At 40.6% G+C, this 20,524-nt stretch overlaps 1 protein-coding gene across 1 annotated transcript in view; it reads right to left on the reverse strand.

Annotated features, from left to right (window-relative positions):
• Nucleotides 1–11,403: 11,403 nt before the first annotated feature.
• The window catches only part of pawr (PRKC, apoptosis, WT1, regulator), an 89,690-nt gene continuing 80,569 nt past the window's right edge, over nt 11,404–20,524 (reverse strand). The window contains exons 6-7 of the mRNA XM_074698743.1: nt 15,833–15,937; nt 11,404–12,468 (exon numbers count right to left, since the gene is read on the reverse strand). Coding sequence (XP_074554844.1) covers nt 12,382–12,468; nt 15,833–15,937 — 192 coding nt within the window. The 3' untranslated portion in view covers nt 11,404–12,381. The remainder of the gene's footprint in view (nt 12,469–15,832; nt 15,938–20,524) is intronic.

Here is a 20,524-nt window from a genome sequence, read left to right on the forward strand (position 1 = left end):
TTTTTTCTATTAACTTCTTTTACAGACTTGTTCTTACCTCTGGTCTTTTTGGTCTTTTAAATAGCTGTCATTTTTTTATTAATTATTTATTTATGTATTTATTATTATTATTATTATTATTATTATTATTATAAAAAGACGTTGCAAAAAAAATCTACATTTTTTATATACTTTTTAAAATATTATTTAAAAAAAACTCATCAAATGTGCCTTGAATTACACAGAAGTCCAGTAAATTAGATAAATAAATAAAAAATAATAATAAAAATATGCATACTTTTTCTAATAAAAAGAAAAAAGAAGGTTTAAATAAGAGAAGAAAAGTCATACTAAAGTCAAACAGAAATTTCTATATTTGCTGAATTACGGTAAATAGTTATCATTATTCATCTTTTTATTTTCTGTATAGCTTCTTGATGTAAAACTCATTTCAATTGAGTATATTGTACTTATATTTTACATTAATGTATTTTTTTCACTCATTTTTAGCATTGTATTGTAATGATTTGCTTTATTCTTGTCATTTCCTGTAAAATCTCAGCGCTCGTGATTAGATACCTTGATTTAAAAACATCCCCAGTAATAAGACAGTAAAAAAAGCTGCTTTGTAACAACTTATTAGTATTATACAGCTCATTAATGTAAATCAAATCTTGTTAGACAGCCTGAATCGGCTGCAACTGAACTAAATTTCACCCCTCATATTATTCATGCTCCTATTTCCTTACCCATAAGCACTGATCAAAGCAGACAGGTGAAATTGCAGGTGTCTGAGTGGCCATACGCTGCCTGTAACGGGGAAATAACGTCCATAACAAAAGGCCGTGTGAGGCTCCTGCTGTCTTTCATCCATCTGAGGCGGGAGATAAAGAGAGCGAACATGCCAGAGAGCATCATTACAAGTCCATCCCCACTCTTTATCTAATCACTAATGGCTTTGGAGAGGAGTTTCAGAACCATCAACGCTGCTGTTTCACTACGCTTCCTGCAAATATCCTCCTCACAGCCTGCCATTATGTTAACCAGAGGAAAAGTACGCCTCTTCAAGTCCACTACCTCTCCTGCTCTCACACAATCAGGAGGATCCTCTTCTGGAGATGGATGCCAAAGTTACCCCCGTCTCTTGTGGTGCCATCTTTACATACGGACTAACACACAGACTAAGGAGACATGTATAAGGTGGACGTATAAGCCAGCTGTCGTGCTGCTCTTTGTGTTAAAGGTCGTTTCTCCACGTCGTCCAGGAGGCCGCCTCAAACCAGCAGCATACACCGTCCCATGGATCTATACCATCATGCACACGGTGGATTATTCCTGCTAGTGTGGGATCATGGGTAGCACCACGTGGAGGGTGACCTTTTCAGCCATGTGTCACCTGCCCGTGTTCCTCCAGGTGGCCCCTCTCGACATGGCGTGTCTGACTGTCAGAGTCATAATGCTCCGGTGACTCAAGAAGCTAAAACTCAAAAAAAAAAAAAAGGAGAGGACGAAGATCAGAGCGAAATAATTGGACTCAAGCATGCAGACGCACGGACACACAGTCATGTTCCTTTTTACAGCAGCAGACATTGAGTTTCTTGGTATTTAGCCTCTTCATTTACGGTTTTTCTCGGTCGCTTTGGTGCATTTCTGGAATCAGCCTATAGATTTTCAATTCTGATCTGAGAAATGACCCAAAGCAACAGAGATAAAGTGTACAATAGGTGAGCTTCTAGATTTGATTTGATGCATTCTTACTACGTTATCGACTAATTGTGTGTTTTGCATTTCTAAAGCTATCTCTCGTATCACTGCAGGAAGAAAACCAGCCTGAAACTCTGATAAACCGGTGGTTACGGAAAGCAAACAGACTTTTGAAGGCAGCAGGCTCGAGCTCAAAGATCTCTAACTGTGTTTTTCCATTCCAGCTTTAATCCTGTTTACTATCTCTGAACAACAATCAGCAACAGATGAAATGTCCCCAGGCCTCCCCCTCCAGGACGGAGCACCGTACACCGGAGTCAAACGCTGCCGTACAGGATAATTATCTTCTTAGGACTTTCTGTGAAGTGTGACCCCCCGCTGAGCAGTCATGAATACATGGATGAACCCAGCACCAACTCCTCCTCCTCCTCGGCTCGTAACCACCTGCGAGCTGTCAGGAAACGCACGTTTTCCATAGATATGGCGGGCGGGCGGCTGTGGGTGGTGATGGCTGACGGATGAATGGAGGGACAAAGAAGATGGAGACGGCTCCGTTTATAGCGGTTGACAGGCATTTTTCAGATGGAGTGTGGATGACAGATGGATGATTAGCGTACGTGTCTGTCTAATCCATCTGTACAAAGTCTTTTCACACTCTGTTTACATTCTGAAGGCAGGAGAGACGAGCTCTGCACGGCACGGGAAATATGCACCTACATTGTTCAGTGCTGCAGTATTAGCGAGCCTGTGTCAGCGTTAGCTCACACTTTTTACATCGTTTAGCTGCCCTGCATGTTTTGCATGTTTCCACCCAGCCCTTGTTAGCGCTAATTAGCCAGATGAAGCTACGCCGGGCTGCAGCTCCATCTGCAGAACAGTGTGAAAACCTAAGGGGCACTGATTGTAAAGTTGCGCACACTACAAATTACAACAAGATTTCTCCACATTTAGCTCTAAAACATCACTTTTTCTGCAGATTTAAAGAAATATTTGTGATCAAATACTATATATAAATGTTGAATATTTTATCTAAATGTTAAATGTTATTTATGAATATTATAAATAAATATCCTGATTCTAAATGTGTTTGGAGTAATGGAGTAAACTGAAAATGAGGCTGTGCTCAGGGCTGAACATGCACCTCTGCCGCTCCCCCGCTGACTTAGTAGTGCTGATGATGATAACAAGGACGAGGAGGAAGAGGAGGAGGAGGAGGAGGGGGGTGCACATGCCGAGTAAGACTTGTTTTGCACGCATCCCAAAAGGCAGGTCCCCCCCTTGTCTTAAATCACGACAACAACGACAACAAAAACAACAGCAGCAGCAACAACTTCTCAGAGGGAGGCCGCGGCTGTCATGGTAACAGCGTAGAGTGACCTTCAGAGGCTGCTGCTGCTCCCCAGAGCCGCCTCCTATTCTGCTTGGCACGGACTTTGTGAGTCATCATCAACAACATTTAAATTCACACGCTCTCTCCTTCCCTCACTCTCTCTGGAGGCTGCAGCTGATTAAAATGGATGAGCAAATGGGGAAAATGATGCAAATAGCCACGGCTGAAATGAGCTAACAGCTAACAGTGCAGGTCCATCATTAGCAGGAGCCATGAGACGATGATGAGACCCACGCGGCATCGGGGACGGTTTGGAGCCATGTTGACACTGATGGCATGAAAGTTATTATCAGAATTTCCAGATTCATCGCTGAGTTCACGACGATGAAAGAGACACCCATTCAACCCTCAGCAGATGAACTTTATCAACAAAATGGACAAACTTTCAGCTATTTGCATGAAACAAATCAAACTTTTTTTCTGTATTTTTAAATTTCACACTGTTTTTTTTTTTTTTTTTTTTCTTTTGTTTTTTGTTTCACATAAAATTGAGTGTCTGTGATGCTTTCAATTTGTACATTCTTTTCCTTTTTTACATCTTTCTTAAACCTTGCACTAAAAATAGGTACAAGAGGTAACACTTGTAAAATTCTTGACACATTTTTTGTCGAATTCTTCACTTAAGTCTTTGTTTATAAGCTGGGCTGGAAAAATAATACCACTTTTCTCCAGCAGAGGGTGACCCACGTGATGTGCATTCCATGGGAAAATATGGCTACTTATATAGTACAGATATTGTCATCATTTAACTGTTTCCCATGGTCTGGTGTTAATAAAACAAACTAAAAATCGCAACAATCATAATTTATATTGAATCAGCACCCTATAAATTGTAATAGAATTGAATTGTGAGAATAGCATTTTGCCCCAGTTCTAATGTTTAGGTACCTAAACGCATCTTTGTGACTGTGAGGGAGTGAAAGAGTTGGCGATTTTCCATGCCGGACATGGACACAGCATTGGAAGTTTTGTATATTAAGAAATAAATATGTTGAATTTAAAATCTTTGAGATTTTATCATTAAGTTGAAAAATAAAAGGGTTGGCATGCACATCCTTTGTAGGGTGCTGGATCCAAAAGATTCTAGACATAAAAAATAAGTAAAGAGATTCGCACACCAAAAAATTGCTCCCAAGACAATAATTTAATTGAGGTAAGTGACGTTTCCAGCAGAATCGCTCTTCCTCAGACTTTACACAATTGTGTAGATTATTGTCTTGGGAACTACTTTTTGGTGTGCGGATCTCTTTACTTAGATTTTATCACTAAATCAGTTGATATTTATAACCACATACACACAAAAAAGTACCAAAAATTGTTTACTACCATTGCCAGGTATCGACATTGGTACCTATCGTTTCAAATGTATAGGTCCCCATCCCTGATAACGATACAAATCAAACAAGAACAACTTTGATAGTTTGACAGAACAGAAATTTACATGTTTTTTTTCACATTTCAACACAAAACACCAACAAATTTGCAAATCAGGGGTCATCTCAAGCACATGCTAGTCAACATAACAGAGTTTGAAAGCCACTGGAGAGCACACAGTAAAATTCAGATCAGTTCAAACTAACTTTTTTAACAAAATAACACCTGGGTCGCGCCAACTAAACGACTCCATAGAGTTGTTTTAAGTGGGGCAACAATTCCAAGATCTCACATAGTCTCACGTCACTGAATGTGTCTTTAGAAGAAGATAATCAAACAATGGGGACATGTTTGGTGACACTCCACAGTCAGCTTCTCTCATTGGTTGTCGCAGATATTCAGTCAGAAGCAGTCTGACCAGGAGTCTTGAATACAGAACATGTGAAATGATAATTTCGACTCCACACACTTGAGTTTCTACTTATTACAGTTGAGACGAGCCCCAAACCAGACCATGCTCCATTAAAACAAGGGGCGGCAAATTAGGCTCTAAATCAGAGAAGACACTGTTGAACTGCAAGAACAGGAAATGGATACAGAATGAATTCAAAGGCAGTGAAAAAGGAAGCTATCAACCACTTCCACCTGGGTCCTGAGTAGACAGGTCATGAAAAACCTTTGATTAATTATATAAGAAACACCTTAGGAACAAGAGTTAACTCAATGCTTTGATAAAGAAGCCAATCAACAAAGTAATTAAGGAACAAAAGAACCAAACAAAAGAGGACAAGGAAAAAATGAGGTTAAATCAGAAGAATGAAGGAGAAAGCATAGTGAAAGAAATCAAAGAGGAATTCAAATGAGACAAAAGCAACAAAAAGAAATGAAAGCAAAAACAAAACAAAAGAATGCATGAAAAGGAGAGTTTATGCATCAAGTATCATGCAGGAAACCTTCCTTTAGGCATCACTGAGTGTACAAATGTGCACAAACAAAACCATCACAGACATGAGATCCTATCTGTTGGTTCCACACTAATGGATCCCAGCACTGCCCCCCTCTGGAGGAGCACAGGAAGTGACGTGAAGAGCTGCTGCTGGTGGTAAGGATCTCTCTGGAGCGATCCAGTGACGGCAGCGATGCACAGAAGAGCTGGAGCATCAATAATGCTCCTGAAAACCACAAAGGGCCTGCAGGGGGGGCGATGTAGAGCAGCACTCTGTCATCACATTTATAGTAAGTGTGAGTCATTTATCTGGCAGACGATACTTTGGCATTTTGAGCCCAGTGTGACGCTTCTATATGTGTATCTATGTGTGTGTGTGAGTGTGTGTCATACCTCTCAGATTGATGTGACCGGACAACCAGACATCATTTGTTCTTGTGACGGGATTGATTGAGATACACATGACGTATTGTCCACAGAAACTTCCCGAGGGCCACAAGAAATCTTAACAACTGATGATTTCATCCCACCGCAGAGTCGTGTCTGAATTTTTCAAAACATTATTCTGAAGCTGTTGAATAATTTCCCCTCGCAGTCTCTCGCAGAGTGGTCAATGTTTTCCCATCCTTCTGAGTGCCTCAGCATCTCTGGATTCTCCTTTTTCAATGATCCAATTCTGTTTGAAACATCAACATTCAGGCAGAGGAGGGGGTTTGAGGCAGACACAGACACTGACGCGCATATATAGAAGCCCATAGGAAACAATTTTCTTATTTTGTAGGAAAATTCTGCACACTCTACCTTTAAGCATATTATCAATTAGATTGTGTTTAAATGATCAAAATATGTTTGAAACATCAACATTCAGGCAGAGGAGGGGGTTCAAGGCAGACGCAGACACTGACGCACTTACCGTATTTTCTGCACCATAAGGCGCACCTAAAAGCCTTCGGTTTTCTCAAAAGCCGACAGTGCGCCTTATAATCCGATGTGCCTTATATATGGATCGATATTGCTTAATCATGGCTACTGTAGTCAGGGGGCGTCGCCGGAGTAACAGCAGTAAGCAGTAGAACCAGTAAAGAGGAATTCTGCTACGTGCTAACATTAGCTCACAGGCTGGCCCTGGCTTCTTCACTTGTTTATTGTTAGAGCAGTACAGCGCCCCCCAAAGGTCAGGCATTTGAACTGATCTCTGGAAACGGCTTTTGTGGATGGCAGAAATGGCTTCGTCTTTACAGCGCACTTTTTTTTTAAAACGGCACAGAAAATAGTTGGAGAGGAAAATGTGCGGCTCCGTGTGGATGTAGCCTGAGTTTGATTGACTTATCTGACTGTTTTGTTGACATTTTGTTCATCCTTCAGCGCAGCTCCATCTAGTGGATGCATAACGCAACCCCAGCCACTACTGTAGCTTCTACTCTATGCGCCTTATAACGCGGTGCGCCCTATATATGAAAACAGTTTTCAAATAGGCCAGTCATCGAAGGTGCGCCCTATATTCCGAAGCGCCTTGTCGTGTGGAAAATATGGCACATAGAGGCCCATAGGAGACAATTTTTTATTTTGTAGAAAATAACCTGCAGATGCTACCTTTAAGCATATTTTCTATTACATTGTGTTTAAATTATCTAATTCTATTTGAAACATCAACATTCAGGCAGAGGAGGGGGTTCGAGGCAGACGCAGACACTGACACTGACACGCACATATATAGAGGCCCATAGGAGATAATTTTTTATTTTGTAGGAAAATCCTGCAGACTCTACCTTTAAGCATATCTTCAATTAGATTGTGTTTAAATGATCAGAATATGTGTGAAACATTACCATTCAGGCAGAGGAGGGGGTTCAAGGCAGACACAGACACTGACACACATATATAGAGGCCCATAGAAGACAATTTTTTATTTTTTTGTAGGGAAGTCCTGCAGACTCTACCTTTTAGCATATCATTAATTAGACTGTGTTCAAATTATCAAATTTTGTTTTTTTATTACCATTTTACACAGCATCCAAACTTTTTTAGACTCAGGGTTGCACATAATGAAACCTCGCTTCTTTATCAAATCATATCAAATTGCACAGACTCCTACTTTCTTGAATAAACCACCAAACACAACCACAATGAGTGACACGTCTGAGCCTTTACAGGACAGAATCCCCGTTCAGGATGTGGGTTTGTAGTGCCGTGTAAAACAGGTCTCCTTTTTCAGGATAATGGGTTATTCAGGGTGAAGAGGTAGATGGAAGTCATTTTTGGCGGGGGAGTGATTTAGGTGACGGCTCAGTGATAAAATGGGCCAGATGGGACGGGTAAAAGGATCTGGATGTGCTTTATAGCAGCTGATAATGTAATAGGCTCCAGGGAAAGGTAATAACTCGCCAAATGGAATAAATTTATTCTAAATGTGTAAAAAATGTCATCCTGCCTTTAGGTAATAATACGGCATCATCAGCGTATCATCATACTTTACATTTACAGACATTAGCACTGTTTACAGAGGTGTTTGGTGACCTTTAGGGGTATTTAACCAAATTATGCTTCATTTTTCCAACATTAATGTTCGTCTTTGGGCTGAAATTCCAGCACTGACTCCTAAATATCTAATTTCCTCAGCTTTACTTGCAATATTACCCGCCTTAAGGTGAGGCTAAAAGAGGACAACAAAACTTTTCCATTACTCCAAACCGAACAAGTTAAATTATGCCAATTTTCAAATGTCATGCCTCTGGACTGCTGTTAGTTGATTCCCCTCTGTTTCTGAACTCTATCAGACTCCTGTTGACTTTTAGAGGACATTTCTACAAAGGGCAGCCCCGCATGTGGTCCAGGTGTTGAAAGAAGTGCATCTGAAGTCTTGTTATTTCGGTTCCCGGCTCCAACATGTCGCTGTTTGTCTTCAGAGAACGCTCGACTACACAGACAGACTTCAAAAAGCACTCTCACTGAGGCGTGGAGGAGAAATCTCTCACACACAGATTGTGCCATGTGCCAGAGGTAAAGTGTGACATTAGGGTGAGATCGGAGGTCTGGACGCAATCATTTCCAAACACCAAGGACGATTCAATTTGAATTCCACCTCAGATATCCCTGAGTTTGAGATAATGAGGTATAAAAGGTGCACAGGTAGGCACGAGTCGTTTCCAGGCTGCTGTGATAAAGTGGAGAAGGAGGAACAGGGGGAGGAAATTGCACAAATATGTCCGGTATCATCCCAACCATTCGCTCCGGCTCTCTGGCACCCTGACCCCAGCCTTCCTTGCCGTGGATGAGTGCTTCCTCGCACCACAGACCCTGGAGATTGAGGAGATTGGCCGCAGAAGCAAGAGCATGAAACCAGCTGATAATGAAATATGGTTGAGTTTCTACAAGGACAAGATAAGGCCTGCCTCTCATCTCGGGCTGGACTATCAGCCTCTCAGGATCTAATGGACTTTTGTGGAGGCAAACAAACAAACCACATGGGACACGGGGCTTCATTACGAGCTATAATCAGCATTTTGTGGGTAATATTGTATAAAATGTGCACCGAGGTGAGGTAGAGAGGACAGGTGTTAGACCATAGAGGAAAGATGGTCTTTTTATAAACATTTGTTGCTGTTCTCTGTCTGGTGTGTGAAACTTGGCATCAAACTCTGGATGTATTAAATTTAAATAACACTTTGAATAAATTCACACAGTTTCAGGGGCGTCTGAAAATAAGTTCTGTGAATGTTTTTGCCAAAGGAATGAGATTCTTCTTGTGAATTTCCTTCAATCAGGACTCAGAGTCTGGTATGCAAAAATACAAATTCCATATCAAGTTGAAAATATCGCAAAGACAGCAGTATTATTATTTTTATGAAACTCCACGCTGTCAGTGGCAGCTCCAATCAAATTCAAAGCTCTTCTTCTGGCTTAAAAAACATTGATAAGAACAGCTCCTGCCTACCTGGGTCCCTCATCCAGGTCTACACTCCTGGTCCACTACGCTCTGCTTCTGGTGAGACACCTGGTGCTCCCAGCCCTTGGGCTCCAAATCTCTAGCCAGACTCTTCTCCACAGAGTCCCTTTCTCCTTTAAGAGATGTCTGAAGACTCATATGTTCAGGGAACACTTAAGCACATAATCTGACCCTTCTCCTCTTTGTCCTCAGGGGTAGAATGAGTCAGAAGGTCTCAGACCCCGCTCTTAGTGAATTTTCAGCGATTGTTACTGGATATCGTTGAAGGTTGAAGCAATTGATTGAGGTTTGTTGGCTAGATTATTCTACACTAATAAAAAAATCCTGCACTTAATGGCAGCACCTGCAGCCAGATAACTTGTTGCACTTCTGTTGCACTAGGTTTTTCCTTTTGTCTAAATTCTTGCTTGTGTTGTACATCTCTTTGGACAAAAACATCTGCTAAATGAAACCGTACAACTGTAGATACCCCCACTGTAGAGACCAGTTTCTGGAGTTTTAAACGAGAAGCAGTATTTAGAATTTTGATTTTTAGCTGCTGATCAGTCTCGGGTCTCTTTTCCTGACAAATTCAGGGGTGCTGGCTTTGAACTGTGAGAAAATAACAAGCCAAGGATACAGCGTCCATGATTTCCTAAAAGAATGTCCTACCACAGGACAGTTCTCCACTTCCTCTTAGTTCATCTTAAAGAGGCTCAGGTTCACAAAGACTCTGACCTTGGGAATTCAGCAACAAACTGTTGTTTTAAAGTGATTCTCTGCCCATGTGTTGACTTCCACTACAGAGTCTGGTCTTTTGTATCCATGTAGTACATTCTGAGGGCTGGAGATCTTCACAACCTTGTTTGGAAATTACATTGTGAATGACTTTTTACTTTTGTGTTACTCTGATTGATACCCTAAGCCTGCATTGTGGCCAACCCCTCTTAACCAGATCACGGACTCTCCCCTCTGGCAGGAGACTGCGGTCCATCAGGACCAGAACCTCTCACCACAAGAACAGTTTCTCCCCCTCAGCCGTCAACCTCCTCCCACATAACCCAGACTCTCCCCATGGGACTGTTTTTATAATAATAATAATAAATAATAATAATAATAATAATAATAATAATAATAATAAAATAATTAAAATAAATAATAATAATAATAATAATAATAATAATAATAATAATAATAATAATAATAATAATAATAATAATAAAATAATTAAAATAAATAATAATAATAATAATAATAATAATAATAATAATAATAATAATAATAATAATAATAATTATTATTATTATTATTATTATTATTAATATATTTTTCTATAAATATTCTTAATTTTTTTATTTTCTATTTTCTCTAAATATATTTTATATCTCAACTTTTTCTATACTTTATTTTACAGCTAGTAAATCTGTATAACATTTTTGTTGTCAATTGTTGCACCAACACACCAAGTCATACTCCTTATATGTGAACAGTACTGGGCAATAAAACTTGATTCTGACTCTGATATCCTCATCTTCTCTCCTTTGTCACTTCCTTGCTTCCTACCATCCTGTCTCAGGTAGAGTAAACAAAGAAAAGTGAACAAAGTAAAGGAGACAAGACGAAGACTTCCTGATTTGTTCCAGTTTCTTGAATAATTTGACTCCAAGGTTTTGTGATATTTTCTGAGCTCCAGCAGAGGTTTAACATGTCCTTTAACAGCCAATAAGAATACATTGGGAGAATATCATGATATACATGACCCTGCTTTGCCCTCTGCTGCTGAGAACAACAGCTTTTCATCAAAATGCTAATCTGTTTTAAGAAGAGAGCCTGGAGCACTCTGGATGATCATACAGAGGAAGTTATCTGGATACAGAGACGTTTCTGCAGGGTGGGTGGAGTTCTCACATCCAGGATGTTGGCTGTAAATAGTCAAGCTGCTGACTGACACGTTGAATCATCCCGACTGTGAGTGTGTGTTTCGACAGTGAACCCCCTGCCGCCGTCACATCGCATTACCGCCTCAGCGGCGCAGCATCATCGCTGCAAATTAGTCCTAATGAACACGAGCAAGTCGACTGAGGAGAGAGATAATCAAACTTTTATTAAATGTCTTAATCTTCTGTACATGCATAATGTCAGGGAAAGAGATGGTTTGTGGAGTCTGTCAGCGAGTGGATGATCTTTACCCCCCGAAATGTGAGCATGTGTATGAATCAGAACTATCTACTGAGTGTCTACAAACTACAGATTAAAGAGCACAGAGTGCAGCCGAGCCGGTTCCCTTCAGTAAACACGAGGAGATGCATTTATAAAGTCTGTTCCTTCAGTTGGTTTTGGTTATCATACAGAATAATGCACTGTAGCTCACCTCACACATCCACAGAGCAGCTAAACATCTACGAAACATCACCAGGAGATAACGTGTAAACAAATTACAGGAAGAAGAACGCATCAAAAAGGATCCACGGATAAAAACTAAGAAAGTTCTGCTTCTGGAGTTGAGTTATTGGGTTCGTAAATGTACCAAAAAAGAAATGAATCGGGCTCTACAGATTGCTCTTAAAGCACCAGGCTTTAACTACACGTCTCAGAGAAGTGACAGAGAATTGCACAAGTTTCGCCCACTTTGGCTGATGGAAACAAAGATGTTTGATTTGGTCCTCGACAGAAACATTTAACTCTGGAAGTCTGTTTAAAATTTGTCTGAAAAAGGGTTTGATATGATAAAAATGTTTCTTTGTGTGCTTCTTTGTGCTGCACATACATTCATTTCACTTCTGCTTTTTAAAACCTTATCAAAAACCTAAAAATTAACAATCTTAGCGGCCTATGTACAAACATTTACATTAAATATGGAAGAAGAGGACAGACGGCGGCCTCAGCGCTCACGGGGCATGGATTTCACCCCTGTGTGGAGGTTGTAGCGGCCGTGAGGCTGAGGAGGACGCTAACAGACAGAATCAAACAGGAAGAGGCCGTGACCCCGAGCAGGAGGTCAGGAGAGGACAGAGACGCTCCGTTCAGCTGTGGTGTCCGGGTCGGGTCCAGGAGGGGGCCCTTCTACCTGGTCAGCTGACCGACCACTTTCAGCAGAGTCTTGTTCTCCTGTTTGAGCTGCTCGTTCTCGTCTTCGATGTCATCCAGGTCCTGCAGAGGCGGACACACACACACACACACACACACACAGCATGAATATTCAGAGCCGGCCTGTACCTGTGAGAGCTCAGTCAGGCTGGAGCTCGTCGCTGCCGGCTTTCCTCTCCAGCCCGGCGGCTTCAACAGCAACAAATTAGACATTAACAGCTTCAATTAGCTGCAAATGAGAGAGGCTCAGCCGCCTCAGCGCAGACGCTCCTCGTCCTCAGTTTCCTCCATTACGGCTCGTGATGCCACGAGCCGGGCTGCACTTAGAGGGGTTTAAAGTAGAGACACCACTTTCCTTCTTTCTTTCTTAAAAGCACTTTGTCTCTTCTTCTGCAGGAGGCGGAGAGCTAAAAAGAAAAGTTTCAGATGAGACAGACTTTTTTTTTTTATCGGTAAAGTGAACTCTAAGATTTTGGTCTGAGCAGCTGTAACCAAATTTTTACATCTACTTCAAACCAACTGGATGGAGCATTTGCATGTTTTTACCTTTAAGGCCGAGCGCGACATGTAGGTAGTTTCCAAAAGTCTCATCGTTTTACAGACACATGACTCATGAAAAGCGCTGTGACGTGCTGAAATCCACAAAGAGGGAACGACGTGCATGTTTTTCAGGGAGTGGAAAGTTTGTGTTAATTTTTGTTTCTCTTTATGACCAACTTTTTGACAGCTGAGCAGGATGACACCAACTGGAATGACCTCGACATCGCATCCAGTCTAAAAAGGATGCAAAGCGTGTTATAAACTTTTCTCATCATGCTCGCTCCTATATAAATTTGTAAATAGTATTTTTTTTCTACTTTTCTATACTTCTTATATTTCTCTATATTTCTTTAAAATTCTAATTTTATATTCCATTATCGTATTCTATTTTTATTGTTATCGCATTACTGCACTTTGTTTTTTTGCGAGCTGCTGTGACAAAAAAAATTTAAATCCCCAAGGAGGATAAATAAAGAATATTCTATTCTATTCTATTCTATTCTATTCTATTCTATTCTATTCTATTCTATTCTATCAGCTTGGTGGATATTTTTAATTGAAGGGTTCTGGTTGCAAATGTTCTGCTTTGGTTCCTTCTTACAGCTTCTATTTTAAAAAAAAAAAAAATTATGTTTTTTGTCATCATGTTTTAATATTCAATACAAATCTTTTAAATTCAAAGCAAGGATGAAAATATTTTACATTTTTTGCAAGTAATATAGTGTCGGAAAAATGTTTCCCCCAACAATTTGACAGTAAACAAATAAAGTAAATAGTAAATAAATAAATAAGAAAATAAGAAAAAAAATTTAAAAAAGCAAAAAAAAAAAAAAAAAAAACCCAGCAAAAAAACATATAGATACAAGATAAAAAGATACATGGATTACAACTATTCAAATAACTGGAAGTAAAATTATAGTTATTTCAATTTATAACATTTTGTAACAGATCCATGTTTTTTTCATTTTACTACAGCGCTCGTTTGTGAACAAAGTGGAGTGTTCAGGTGTGACGGAGGCCAACATGGAGGCAGAATTAGTCAGATTTTGTCCAAAAAGGAACAAGAAATAATTTTTTTATGACCATAAATACATTAATCAGACTACAAATGCTTTAAAGTCACATGAAATGTTTGTTTTCCACAATCAGTGGACGAAACATGTTCCACCTCTCCTGCTACTTTGCATCTGAATCTTAAGCCCCTCCCACTAAATGACTGACCAATCACAGGATAGAAACACAAACAGCTGATACAGGTTAGAAAAATGAAAGCATCAGCTGTTCCTGACACCAAGAAACAAGAAAACTGGAGCGGCTGATGAGCTGTGTCAAAGTCACTGTGATTGGTTGGTTGCACGAAAAGCCAGCCCTGATTGGTTGCTTGATTGAATCAGTGAATACATTTAAAAAGAGGAAATGTTGCCTTCTTTAGCTTTAAGTTGCTTTTGTTTCTGCAACTTTGAGCTCGAGCTAGAGACTAATTTTTTCTCCCACTGGTTTCATGTTTCTATGTGAGTCAGTGCTCGTCTTCAGAGCACATCCTGAGGGAGCTAAAACTCCTCCAGACTCATCTTTTCTGTCTCTCCTAAATAAACTTCTGCAGCGACCGAGAGTTCAATCATCAGAGACGGCACACTGGATCAGTCTTTATCTCCTCCTTTCCCATCAGGCCTTGCAGGAGCCCCTCTCTGGGATGTTTCTGATAGTTATCACGCTGCTCATATGAAGGCCTCCTCTCTCTTATGAGCAGCTTCCTGAGCATGTGATGCTATCAGAGAGATGACTCTCACATTATTGCTCTCAGTGTTTGCAGGTTTGTGGTCAAAATAAAAACAACGGAGCGGTATTTAATCAGTAAAATGTACACGTCTCAAACTACAGAGCTTCTGGATTTGATTGGCTCCCCAGGGGAAGAGCTGGGATCTCTCCTTTCTTTCCCTTTTTGAGACTGACAGTGTTTCTGATCTCTCTGTGTGACAGTCTGGGTATAAAAAGAAAGGAGATGAGGGTTCAGGAGGACAGGGAGGAAGCTGGACCTCAACACACGAGGGTAAATGAAACTTTAAAAACACTTCTCCGTCTCTGATCGACTCTGATCGTCGACCTCGACCCTGCAGCTCTCTGTCATCCTGTGAAAAAATCATTCCCAGGTTTTAAATCTGTCTTTTCTCCTTCACAGAGCCTGATTGTAATCTTTCTCTTACACCATCAGGAGACTGACACGCTGACGGGATGAAGAGGAAAAGGCTGTAATTTGGCGATCACTGAGTCGAACTCGTGCTTCTACTTTACTGAATCAGAACTGCTTAAGAAATAATCAAGGTTAAAATTCACTTTGAACATTTAAACCACGGGGATCCTGAACTCTGAGAGCTTGACTTTGTCACCTTCAACCGACAAAATAAGAGCAAAAGTGCAAAAGTTTCCCAGCTGGGTTGAAAAGTTGAGGCTTGTTGTGTTCGCAGCAGTCAGCAAACACTTTCCAGCTCATTGATGTTTCTTCTGTTTTTGGGCTTTTTTTCGACAAAACAATCTGTCCAAAGCTCTCTGCAAAAAGGACAACAACAGAGTTTGTCGATTGTGGCTGAAAAGAGCCTCGAATTTCAGTCAACAAACCTCAGAAAGCTTCTCAGGGTTTCTTTTAGGGATGAAACAGCACCTGAAATTCTTGTTTTGCTGGGAAAATCGATGAAACCTGATGGCACCGAGGGAAAACAGCTGGATTGTCAACAAACAAAATCCAAAACTGAGTTTGTTTTAATGAGACGAGAGTGTCATGTGTAGCTTTCAACATGTGTGTAACTCTTAAAATAGCCGTCTGGTTTAAATCCTTACATATTAATAACAACTGGTTAAATGCAGAATAACTAAAGTGATCTGGACTGACCCTGTTCAGCAAGTCGATCTCCTCCTTCAGCTTCCCGATGAGGTCGTCTTTGTCCTGGTGAGCCTTCAGCAGCCGAGCGCTCTCCTGGCGCTCTCTGGACAGCTCCTACAAACACAAAAAGTCACATGGCTCCATCATTCAGAAACAATCCTCAAGATAAAAATGAGCATCAAGTTTGTACTTAAAATCAAACACATCAGTGTGGAAATATTGTATAAATACTACATGAAACTTTGGGCTCCTCTTTGACTGTAGATAAAGAAGGACAACACGTCATCTCCTCCTTTGCTAAATAGTGAAGCCAAAATATCGTGAAAGGTGTTTGAATATTCTAGAGGTGAAATATTTTGGAGGTAAGACGTGCAAAAAGTGTGAGATGATGTTAAAAATCTTCAGCTCACTGATAAAACATTAGAGCTCACTGCAGGACAGATTCAAAGCCTGGTGTCGCCAAGGCCGTGACACCAGTGGTTTGTTGGGGAGGCACCGATCACAATTTTCTGGCCTATCACCAATCTTTAAAAAGCCTGATCTGCTGATACCAATTTGGACAGATACTGATTTGTATTTTCTATTTTTTATAACTGACAGCATATATCTTCAATGTTCCAATCTTGAGTTTTAGGTCTCAGAGCAAAAAACAACAAAGGCTGGCTGTCAGACCTTCCTGGAGGTATTTTAGATCAGTTTCATATGTAAGGATGGGCCGATCACTGATCACTGATCCCCCAAAATTAAGGAAATTCTGTCTAGTTTGTATCTGTGACTTTCTGCAGAGTGCAGGGTTGACAACATAATAAAACCTGTTGGTTGAAGTCACAGACTGTATAAAACAAGGATGTAATCTCTGTAACGTCTTCCATCTGATACCGTGGAACGAGGCTAGTCGGAGGACGCAGCCAGATTTGGATATGACTGGAGCTTTGAGTTTCCTTTCTAACAGCTACAGAGCGCCTGTCAGTCATGTGAGCTTAGCTGGGTCTCTGATTGGACAATCGAACGATCCTAATAACTTCTAAACCAGGAGTTAGAAAAAAATCCACCCTCCTTACAGCGTGGGCCAACAGTGAAATCAGCGTTTCAGACCCATGCTGTGTTTTGAACCAGGCTGTAAATATGTTTTAACGCCGTAAAAGTCTTTTTTTTTAAAGCTGGGTGTGTACTTCTGGTCTTTCTGCTGCCAGCCTCAAGCGGATCATTGATGAACAGCAACTTTTATTACTTCAAAATAGGCCTCATTTTTCCAAACTGGACGTTTCCTCTTGGTTGAAACTCAAAGAAGTCCTTATAAAAAGATCCTGGAGTGTTTTTTTTTCTCAATATTCTCATGAAGAAGGCCAAGAGGGTTTTCAGATTTTGGCCAGGATCGTCACCAGATCTTAATGAGCCTCGCTGAAATGATGAGGTCATGACATATGGATCTCAAATCCTTACTTTTTGATGACATCCAATTTATAATCACATTGTAGGAGGATTTCTGTTGGGCTTCATATTTCGTGTTTCGTGTTTCCCTTTAAGGAAAATAATGATACCTTTGGCCATGTTAGAGAGGTGGGCCTCAAACACTAAGGTCTGACTGTAGCTCCACCCCCTCAACAGGCCTCAAACAGAGGGCTGACCAATCAGAGTGAAGGGGGTTTATGGAATGTGTTTCTTAAAGAGACAGCAGCCAAAATGAAGTTTTTCAGACTAAAATAAATGTTTCTCACTAGGGAGAGAAAAGTAGAGATTTTATGAGCTTTAAATGACGTTAATATATTACAGGGGTAACAGAGGGACAAAATAAAGACCAGAAAAGATTTATATCCCCTCTTTAAAGGTAGAAAAGAAAAGAAAGTGCTCTAAAGCTATTAAATGTAGGCAATGAGTTTATGGGATTAAGACTCTAAAAAGTTTTAAAAAGACGAGAAGCCAGGAAAGAGGCATTCAATAATTTAGAATCAATCCTGTTTTTGTAAAAGCGTAAATTCACCTCTCAGACAAAATAAAGTTTTTAATTTAAGCTGAAAAACTCCAAATCGATACCAGAAGTGATTCTTCTCCTTCTTGACTGAAGGCTCATTTTACTCCTCAAAGCGTCTTTTGTTAAAATCTGCTCAGACTCCGTCAATGGGAAGCATTAACTTTGATTTTATGACAGTTTAAAGAGCCGCTCTTTTATTTCCGCCCTCACTGGATTCAATCTGTAGTGATTACCAGCAGACACGGCGTCAGGCGGCGGTGCATTAAAAGCTGCTTCTTCTTCAAACGTCTTTGTGTTTCTGAGGTTTAAAGACAGCGTGACCGTCCGTCTCTGACTCGCTGTCAGGAAATCCACATGCAGCGATGTCTAAACTGCTGTTTGGGTTTACAGTGGAGACATTAGAGCAGGTTTTTACTTCCACTTTGCAGAGAAAGTGTTTCCATAGTAACGAAAGGAGCAGGTAGAGATTGAAACTCAAGTAGAGGTGAGATAACCAGGCTCTGAATAACAAGCGTTTCTGTGAGAGACGGGTATTTATGACAAGCGGAGAAAGCATCCGTGTGCTTGCGAAGTGTTCCAGTCTTAAGTTGCACTCTGGAGAAAGTCGTAAAAACAAACCCATCCTGCAGGAAAGTGACGGAAACGACATGTCAGAGATAAGTGTGTGAAATCTTTAAAACGCCTCGCTCAGAGTCGCTCAGAGAGTCGCTCAGGTCGTACTTTCCGCGATTTAAAACCTTTCTGAAAGCCACCCGCTGACATTTGTCCAGGGCTGAATTTCTCCTCTGAGCAGTTGAGAGTTTGATCGGAGCGGCGTGGGAGGAAAAAACACATCTGCACGGTAAAAAGGTCATCTTCTCGACAAAACCGAGGAGAATTTCTGCCGCCGCACAGCCACGGACTCCAGACGGAGAATCAAAGCCGAGGCAAACTCCTCAGAGTGGAAATCATCTAAACAAAACACTGTAGTCACTGGAGTTTTTGTTGCACAGGAAGGTACAGGATGAAACAAACATCTGAAAGTTAGTCTGGGATGTGCTCTCATCACACTGTGTCCAGTTTTAGCGCTAGATTCTGCAAAGAACACAGAACGTGTTGGCAGGAGACGAGAAGTTGGCCGTGAGAAGTGTTCAGGTTTGTCGTCCAAGAACCACCATCCACTTGTTTTTATGCCGACACCAGTTTCACACAGGAAAAGACAAAGATCCATCCTTTTAATAACTCTTATATGCAGATAACTTTGTATAAGTGCAGGAAAACAATCAGTCATTGACGTCATCAGAGGTTTTTGGTCTGGAAATCCTCCATCGATCGCCTGATCTTCTGATGCTGCAGAAGACGATGAGCCTGAACGTAAATCTCTGATTTACTGATGGTGTAAAAAAACAAGATTTCTGATGCATGCAAAAAAATGAGTCATATCCTGACTAGGAAGGAGTTATCCTATAGTGATGAAACTTGCAAACTTTGCATTCAACATTTTCTGACACTTACAGCATGCTTTATTTATGTTTCAACACAGTCGATGTTTTCTTCGGTTGTTGGTGTTACAGGATGTCTGGACCTTGAGTCATCTTCAAGCCTCTTTACCCCTCTTGGGTTGATTCAGTTGATAAAGTTGGAGCATCATCCCCTGATGCAGCAACCATGTCGGCCTGAATGTCCTTTGGGGGTTGACCCCTTTTTTCTGCAGGTATTTGATAAAACCACGGTGCCAAATTTGATCCATATACACAAAAATTCTCTGGTTCTACTTTTCAAAGTCCTCAAAAACAAATCTTGAAGACAAACCATGGAGTAGGTGTCAGAAAATGTTGAATTTAATGCACGCCAAGTTTCATCACTGTGGCATGACTCCTTCCTAGTCAGGCTACAATCTTTTCAGCCCTCCTCTGTATGACTTTAAATCTCCTTTTCCAAGGAACAGCTGAAAAACTTTGCAGAGGGGACAGGCCTGAGGACAGCAACCTGACCTCCAAGCTTTGCATCATGAGTGTAATTGTCAAAACACTTAAACACACAACACCTGTAACAGTAGGAAACCTACATAGAGCATGCTGTAAAGCTCAGGCTGCAGACAAACACAGGATGAACGAGATGTATGTTGAAGCTTATTCTATCAGCTTGTCTTCAAAGTTTACTTCCACTTTTTTTTTTTTTTTTATTCAGACCACCAGGAAGAGTCTGAAATCATCTCTTCTTTCAGGAAACGTTTGATTTTTTTCTCTTGCCCAAATAGTTGAAGAGTTACAGTAATGAGAAAAGCTTGCATTAGTTATTAGCTGCGTTTCCATTACACCTAGAAATGTGCAAAACCTGAACAGCACAATAAAAAAACAGTAATGGAGACACCGAAGTTTTTCCACTCTCATGAGGAGGTTTTCCAGAAGTTTTGATATCAAAGAAAATGACAAAAAGTGCAATGGAAACACCTTTTCTTGCAAAAACATATCACGTTGTCATGACGACACACATCCCTAACCTCCTCGTACGTGTCTAGTGCCACACATACGGACTTGGCTGACCATATTCTAACAGTTCTGAGTTAGTTAAGTGTTTAGTGCAGGTGCTTGTGTTTTTGACTGTCAGTAGGGAAGGCATCAGGACGGCTGTGAGCGGGACAGAAGAGCGGAGGTGTGTGTGTGTGTGTGAGTGGGAGAGAAGGTTAGCTGGAGATGATGGTTTTCATTCATAAATGTTTTGTTCCTGCCTGTTTTGAGTTGGCGTGA

This window comes from Halichoeres trimaculatus, unplaced genomic scaffold (assembly GCF_033239565.1).
Source record: "Halichoeres trimaculatus isolate MK-OKI-2021-1 unplaced genomic scaffold, fHalTri1.1 fHalTri1_scaffold_21, whole genome shotgun sequence".
Taxonomy (NCBI): domain Eukaryota; kingdom Metazoa; phylum Chordata; class Actinopteri; order Labriformes; family Labridae; genus Halichoeres; species Halichoeres trimaculatus.